Source organism: Cyprinodon variegatus, unplaced genomic scaffold, assembly GCF_000732505.1.
Source record: "Cyprinodon variegatus isolate N-32 unplaced genomic scaffold, C_variegatus-1.0 Scaffold812, whole genome shotgun sequence".
Classification (NCBI taxonomy): Eukaryota; Metazoa; Chordata; class Actinopteri; order Cyprinodontiformes; family Cyprinodontidae; genus Cyprinodon; species Cyprinodon variegatus.
In genome coordinates this window covers 361,480-369,127 of record NW_015151265.1, presented here as the reverse complement: position 1 = coordinate 369,127, position 7,648 = coordinate 361,480, and the positions used below count along the sequence as shown (strand labels likewise).

The 7,648-nt window shown below is 38.5% G+C and overlaps 2 protein-coding genes across 3 annotated transcripts; both read right to left on the bottom strand.

Moving 5' to 3' along the window:
- Positions 1-1,491: 1,491 nt before the first annotated feature.
- Positions 1,492-4,046, bottom strand: LOC107098817 (diphosphomevalonate decarboxylase-like). 2 transcript variants are annotated; one of them, XM_015396671.1, is made up of 5 exons: positions 3,884-4,046; positions 2,816-2,886; positions 2,080-2,194; positions 1,831-1,980; positions 1,492-1,733 (listed from the first exon to the last, which is right to left on the bottom strand). In XM_015396671.1, the coding sequence occupies exons 1-5, from the start codon at positions 3,930-3,932 to the stop codon at positions 1,507-1,509; spliced, it is 612 nt and encodes a 203-aa protein (XP_015252157.1). In that variant the 5' UTR covers positions 3,933-4,046; the 3' UTR covers positions 1,492-1,506. The 2 variants fall into 2 exon arrangements, with proteins under 2 accessions (XP_015252157.1, XP_015252156.1); XM_015396670.1 differs by lacking the exon at positions 3,884-4,046 and adding an exon at positions 3,064-3,261.
- A 1,148-nt stretch (positions 4,047-5,194) lies between these two features.
- On the bottom strand, positions 5,195-6,298 carry LOC107098816 (programmed cell death protein 5). Its single transcript, XM_015396669.1, has 4 exons — positions 6,137-6,298; positions 5,959-6,050; positions 5,815-5,886; positions 5,195-5,735 (listed from the first exon to the last, which is right to left on the bottom strand). Exons 1-4 carry the CDS (start codon positions 6,186-6,188, stop codon positions 5,688-5,690), a joined length of 264 nt encoding a protein of 87 aa, XP_015252155.1. The 5' UTR covers positions 6,189-6,298; the 3' UTR covers positions 5,195-5,687.
- Between the last annotated feature and the right edge of the window lie 1,350 nt (positions 6,299-7,648).

The window sequence follows — 7,648 nt, the reverse complement described above, 5'->3', positions numbered from 1 at the left end:
TGCTCATTCATGGGTCATACGTTACAGGCAAGTTATCTGATCATTGACCTAGGTTTAGTGCAAGTTACTCATAAGTCGTGGTGTGTAACCTATGAGTAACGTGTGCATAACTTATGCGTAACTTTTCAAGAACTTATTTCCAACACATATCAACGCATTTAACATGTTCCAGACGACCACTGGACAGGTTTCTAATGCGTATTGGCAGCATTTTGGTATGAAAGGGGGTTCACAGGAGGAAACGTTCTGAACCCTTTCAGACTGAACCCCCATCATAGGTTGAGTGAGAAGGTGAGTGTGATGGATCCTCCCTAAGTTCATGCCCACTGCCAACAATCTTTCTAGCAGACATAACGCTGAATCTGCTGCGACTGGAATCCTTCTTTCGTTCTTTTTCTTTCTTCTTCTTTTTTGTGGTAGGTGGTAAACAGCAGCTAGGTTAATACCGCAATCAAAGAGATCTTTTTATGCAGGCCGGGCCGCCTCTGGACGCATTGCTGCTTGTGACATTTCATGGGCATTACGCTGCCATGCATTATGCATAAGTTAGGCTGTCCTGGACAGAAGTTCTGGACTCGTTATGAATATGCTATGCATACGCCCAAACTGGAAAAAAATGTTTTAGGAGATTCTGGGACGTCAGGCATATGCTGGCTAAATGGTCAGGGTGTGACAGGGGCCGCCTTAGATCAGTTGTTACTGAAGGTGCCAAAGACAAAATGCAAGCTCAGAGGGGACCATGTGTTTTCTGTTGCAGCCCCTAAGCTGTGGAATGACGTTCCCTTGACCATTAGACAGGCCTCTTCTCTTTCTTGTTTTAAGCCTCTTCTTAAGACCCATTTATTTTCCTTGGCTTTTAACACAATCTGAGATGTTGACTTTGTCTCACTTTTATTATTGCTTTTTATTTTATTACTACTTTTATACACCACTTAATTTATCGTTTGTATGATTGATTATTTGCATTTTATGATTGTGTATAGCACTTTGGTCCTGTTGGGTGTTGAAAGTGCTTTAACAAAACTTGGTATGGTATTCCTAACAAACTTAAAAACAGAAAAAAAAAATTGTCTGACTATATGTCCACTGTGCGAAAAAAAAGTTATGCATGTTTATATATTGATTATTTATTCTCCAGATGCACAGTATTTATATTAATATTTATATTATTATTATTATTATTATTATTATTATTATTATTATTAAAAACACTGTATAGTACAGTATTTTAATTATTTTTTGTTTAAATTTTTTTAACTTAAAAAAAGTGCATAAACATAACTTATTCTGTTGTGTTTATGCACTTTTTAAGGTCCACATTTGTGTGACCACTTTTGCCTCTGTAACACCACTGTTTCCCCAATAAAGGGACAATAGAGGGATTTTCTATTACTATTTATATTACTAAATATAAAGCTTAATTATTTTAAATAGCATGAACTAAATAATAAGGGTGCTGTACTTAATGCTTTTTACATGTAGATACATATATGTCAACAATCATTTTCAGAGAAATGTATAAATCAGACTCACCACTAGAACAAGAACCCTGAGTTCCGGCCAGTGGCTCTCTGGCTCCACCTGCTGAGCTACGCTGTCCTTCCCATCCTCCTTGCTTCCCATGATCCATTGGACAAACCCACCATACATGCTTCTGCAGGCACTGCCTGAGCCTTGACGGGCGATCCCTGACAGCTCTCCTTCCACACCAAATGCCTGGGCTAGCGTATAAACTGCAAAAAGAAGATGTAAAAAACAATATATGTTACAATAAAACAGTTTCTTTTTTGGGAACTATAACAGTGGATTGCAAGAAATACAAAGGCTCACCCAGACATGCATAGCCAGCTGCTGAAGAGGCCAGTCCAGCAGCAGTGGGGAAGTTGTTAACAGAGCAAATGTGGACTTTATGAGACAGTCCCACGGACTCAGTCGAACGAGGGTTTCTTTCACTGCGTCTCTTCCTTGCTAATCTTCTGACTAAGTAGAAGGAAAGAAATAAGTGCATCCGATTTAGAAGCTTAATATTTCTGTACTCTAAACGATTTTAAAGTGCAAACGCCAGCAGAGAGGACTCACTCTCTCTCAGGCAGGACTGAAGTCTTGGATGAGAAATGTCCTCTTCTTTGCCATTGAGCCACAATCTGTCCTCCTTAAAGGATCTGCTGATTGCAACTGTCGTTGTTGTTTTTAACTTAACAGAAAACAATACAGGAAAGATTCATACATCTATTTTTGCTTTACACCATCATAGCTCTGCTCAAACTTTAAAATATATAGATAAATTAGTCACCCCTGGTTACAATGAAAGGTTAAAATAAAAAAAAACTATAAAATGGCACAGGAAAAAACAGTGTTCCACTTTTTAACACCATTACAAAAAATAAATTATGACCAGAGTTGGTAAACTTTGACATATTATGATCATTCCATTATACTAATGTTATTGTGAAATTTTAATTTTCAATTATGATTTATATGAAAGCTAACTTTAGTAGCAGGTTTAATAAACAAGAAATCCACTGAAAGATATACATATTTTCTGGGCCCCTATGTTTTACAGACAGTCAGGTGTATTAGTCTTCCAAGCATTGTACAGAAACAGGTCGGGGAGGGGTAACAATCTTACTGAATTGGACTGGATTTCCTGTCATTTCAACAGGACAAATAAAGAATTGCATTATAGAACCTCGGACAAATTAAAACACGAGCATGTTGCTGCAAAAACAATACTTTACTGACTAACAGAGTAGGAGGAACTAATGTTTGTCATGCATTAGCTGTGAATAAAGCTTAACTGATATTTTTCACCTACCTGTTCTTGATGCAGAGTGACGCTTAAAGATGAATTGATGGGTAAAATTAAATCTTCGTCCCTCTTGCCCCCTGGAATATGAAGCGTTTCATTAATTAAACCGACAAAAAAGCGTTTAAAATGTCAATTAATTTGTTAATTAACAGCGATTGCAGCAATTTTAAACCAGATAACGTAAAGGTGAGAAGCTTTAGCAGTCAGTCGCTACTATAACCACTCAGTTACAGTTACATTTAACGTGTACTTACAGTATTTAATAACAGCTATATTCATAGGAGCCGTGCAGGTAACCATACACGGTGTGTCCATGTTGTCTTCAGGCATCGCTCTGTCTGTAAACCCGTTTTAGCAATTCCAAAATAGCATCAATTCAGCCACTCTGAAGGAAGAGTTTAAGTGTTTAGCATTATCTGTAAAGCTAATTCAACCACACTGTATCGTTTTCCTAGCAATCTCTTCTGATTGGCTGATTATAAACATGTGGTTTTACCATTCACCAATCACCTCACACATGCTTGACGTAATAGTCCAAGTGGCCAATCAGAGACCATCTGACCACGGTCGCGCAGAAGTGGGGCAAGGACACGCGCCTATAAAAAGTTTTTAATGTAGCAAATGAAGTTCTGAAAACAGCTACAAATAGGTGCATACCATTGAATTAAGACATTAGAATGAATTAATATTAGGGTCTAGATTTATGAGAAAATGCAAAATATATTTTAAGGAGGTCCTCCATAATACACACACAGGTTGACACATTTGAAGGGCTTATTTATCTAAAATCTAATATGACACAAGAAAAATGGACTCCAAAATTGTTTCTAAGACTTAACATTTGACATAAAAAATATATATATATATATATATATATATATATAAAAGAAACGTCATGGACTGAAAAGTTATTCCTTGTACTGAATAATCTAATTTGTAAGAGTTTGTAAATTTAAATACTCCTCTAAAAGTTTGTAAGCAGTGAGAAGCAAGAATCAGTGTAAGATTTCTTAGCTGTATGATCATGGACATTACTGCAATGACTCGATCATGCTTCCTACAATGTGACCTTACCATTTGGGGCAATGTCATCCATGTCCAGTCCGGGCATCTGCATTAGCATGTATAATGCAAGGTTATAATACTTTTAGAGATATAAGCCAACAACTAATACACTCCAAACAGTCCTCTGCCACCCATCCATTTTCTAACAAGCTTAGTCCCAAGCGGAGTCGCGAGGGGTGCTGGTGCCTATCTCCAGCTGTCAATGCGAGAGGCGGGGAACACCCTGGACAGGTTGCCAGTCCATCGCAGGGCAACACAGAAACAGACAGACAGGACAAACAACCATTCACACACACTCACACCTAAGGGGACTTTAGAGAAGCCCCCTGCAGTCATGATTTCGGACTGTGGGAGGAAGCCGGAGTACCTGTAGAGAACCCACGCATGCTCAGGGAAAACATGCAAACTCCATGCAGAAAGACCCCAGGCCGGGAATCGAACCCAGAACCTTCTTGCTGCAAGTGCTGCCCACTGAGCCACTCAGCAGCCCCAGTCTTCTGCATGTGATTATTAAAAAACTGATATTGTAATCTTGTTATATTGCACAGCCCTTTACAGAAATAATGAATCACATCAGCAGACGCTCCAACCACTGACATCTTGGTTTCTAAATGTGTTACAAAACTCCCTTTCACCTGAAAAGAGACTATGGGTGACTGAGCAGTAGCCCAGTTAGTTGCTTCTCTGGTTTTGGAATATCTGAACACCAAGAAGATAGGAGGCCAAGTCTCTGCATGGGGCCACAGTCCACCCTCAGACCTGGAAGTTTGAGGGGGTCTGAATTTTTTTCCTCCTACTCCATTTTCCATTTATTAAACAATATTCTCTTAAAAAAAAAAAAAAACTTTTCAAAAATAACTTATAGTGAAGCGTCCTCAATGTGGATGAGTAACAGACTACTGGAAAACTGTCCAGTCAGCTATCTTTCCAAGGATTTGACTGGTCTCATGTCAATTTTTTTCATTAGTCAATAGCTCAATCTTTAAAATAAAAACTAAACACTAAAAAATACATGAGTCCCTAATATGTTTAAAAAATATAATTACTGTAACATTTTGATTAGATCATGTACAAAACTTTAATCGACAATTGCATATGAATGAAAGTCTTAAGACTGAATGACCTGTATCCTGGCAGTGACATTTTTACGGTTTTTCTCTAACAGTACTTTGAAACAATAGTAATCTTTGTTTGGAAGATTATATTCAAACCTGAAAACCTTATGTATGTAACTAAAGGAAACTGCTTCATTTGCACAAGTTGATAAATAAAACATTGGTGTGATGGAAGAGAATAGCAAAAATTAAGGCTTTGTTTTTTATTATTTTAATGAAAACTTTAGCAATACGAGTCTGCAACAAGAAAACTATGTAAGAGCAATGATCAAAGCTACCAGGATGTTAGCTTTGAGTAAATAAGATTACAGAACAGTTCAGATGAGTTAATCTCCAGCAGTCTGCCTCGCTCTGTTTGTAAAACAGACTTTAACCATAAAGAAAATTTTGTGAAGAGGAGTCAGAGTGCTTTCAGCTATCATGGGCACATCACAAGCTGTACAAATTTGTAGCAACTTGAGTGAGAAGAGATTACAAAAGAGCCTTCGTTAACACTCTGTACTTTTCTGAAACCACCCTCAACACAGAAAATATTAACCTATTGTCCTTGTTCTTCTGTTTAATGTATCCATTCCAAGGAAAGGAAACGTGTGTATTTTATATAAATACACAATTCAGAGATCTTTGCAGAGTCCCGGCAATGCAGATCACTTCCTGGATCTTTTTTTTTTGTCAGATTCCAGGGCTTCAGTCAAAACTCAGTAATCATCCTCGTCGTCCGAGTCCATCACCCTCCGTCTGTTGAACTGCCAGCCAGACACAAAGCACAAAAATAAGTGGGACATAAAACCATTCAATCATGCAAGACATTATACAGGGTCTTACTGTAACCGTTGTCTTTTTCTCCGTTTGCTGGCTGATTTTTTCTAGGATCTCAATTAATCCAGACTCAGAAATCTGTTTAAAGAGGAAAGTTGCTTGTTACTCCTCAGCGGAGCTGACAGAATGAACCGTTTGATGTCATTTCACCTTTCCTCCCAGCTTTCCAAATCGTGCCATCTGAATAAGATAGTTCTCGACTGCGTTGGCCTTCTCAGGCTTCACCAATGCAAGATTGCTTACTGAAAAATAATAAATTAGATGTAAGTTTATATATTTATAAGTTCATTCTTTTAGGAGAAAGACACGACTGTAAACACCCACTCACATCGTGCTCGAGCAGACTGATCCAGTACTTGCGCTAAAATCGAGTTCCTCATCTCCGTTTCTCTGAATTAAAAAAAGAGCATCGTCACAGTATCAGTTTAAGAGGAAACCCAGGTAAAAGACAAAACAATAAAATAATTCCATTTAGTTATAGATAAATCATAAGATCTGCTGAGAACTTCAATGACAGGTATCCAATGTTCAGAATGACAACATACATGTTTTTAAGAGGTTTACTTGCATGAATATTCACAGGATTTTTACAAACTTGGAAATTGTGGAATAAGGGATGTTCGGATCAAGATTTGCTTTTGACTCTTGTTAAAATTTGGTAAGAATAAGCAGATACATTTCACATGAACAGATCTGCATTCTGTAAACCCAAAGTATAATACAGTTATAATAAACAATGCTAATTTTATGCCCAACACCCGTGTAGCTCTTACAGGGTTTATACAGGAATAAGTAACTCTAGTTTAATGCTTTTTATTTCTCTTTTAAAGCTCTCAAAAAAATGTTTAATGCCATCTATATATCTATCTATATTAGGGGTGGAAAAGTTCACAAAATCCACGGTTCGGTTTGATTCATGGTTTCATGGTCGTGGTTTTCGGTTCGATTCGGTATATGTTGATTGTTACACCGAAATCCCATCAAAATTTATGAAATTAATGAAAAAAATCCCCCAAAAAATAATGGATTGTAATTATTTTAAATGATCCGCAGAAACCCTGGATCATTTCCGTATGTTTTGCTGCTTTGAATTTAATCATCTCGCGCATGCTCTCTACCATCTCCAAGGGACTCAGAGGGGAGCGGACGGGAGCCGCAGTGGGGGCTGTAGGCTTTGCTTTGAGAAGCCGGTCTGGAGCGCAGCGGGGGTTGCTGACGGAGTATGAGGGATTTCGAGGTTAGCATGACATGTTGGTCATGTTGCTGTTAGCATAAACAAAACGTGTTGCACAATGCACGCACACTGTCGCACTTTATCCACAACTTTCTTTCCGCCGTCATCGTAGGTCACTCGAAATGCAAAGCAGTCCAATACAGCAGACCTATAAAGTGCTGCTGGCGCGTCTTCCAACTCCTGTTCTTTCCCACTCGCCATTCCGACACAATTTTCCACAACAACTGATTTTTTTCCCTGCTAAGCTGCTTCGCTTCTTCTTCTTGTTTACTACTGGTGGTTGGCTTTGGTCGCAGTAGCGCCACCTTCTGCTCTGGAGTGTAAACGCTTCGCCTATGAGAAAAAGGAGCAGCGCATGAACCGAACGAAACACAAGCGAATCAAACCGAGACAGTTGAACCGTACGGCTGGGACGATTTTCATAAATCGTCCCATCCCTAATCTATCTATCTATCTATCTATCTATCTATATCTATATCTATATATATACCGTTCGGTTCGACTGTCTCGGTTTGGTTTGCGTGTGTTTCGTTCGGTTCATGCGCTGCTCCTTTTTCTCATAGGCAAAGCAGAAGGTGGCGGTACTGCGACCAAAGCCAACTACCA

Coding starts and splice junctions, on each gene's coding strand:
- LOC107098816 (XM_015396669.1), bottom strand. CDS start 6,188: ATGAGGAACTCGATTTTAGCGCAAGTACTGGATCAGTCTGCTCGAGCA. Junction 6,051..6,136: donor TCAGTCTGCTCGAGCACGAT/GTGAGTGGGTGT, acceptor ATTATTTTTCAG/TAAGCAATCTTGCATTGGTG. Junction 5,736..5,814: donor AGAAAAAGACAACGGTTACA/GTAAGACCCTGT, acceptor TCTGGCTGGCAG/TTCAACAGACGGAGGGTGAT.
- LOC107098817 (XM_015396670.1), bottom strand. CDS start 3,139: ATGCCTGAAGACAACATGGACACACCGTGTATGGTTACCTGCACGGCT. Junction 2,195..2,815: donor TCACTCTGCATCAAGAACAG/GTAGGTGAAAAA, acceptor TTTTCTGTTAAG/TTAAAAACAACAACGACAGT. Junction 1,981..2,079: donor TCAGTCCTGCCTGAGAGAGA/GTGAGTCCTCTC, acceptor CCTTCTACTTAG/TCAGAAGATTAGCAAGGAAG.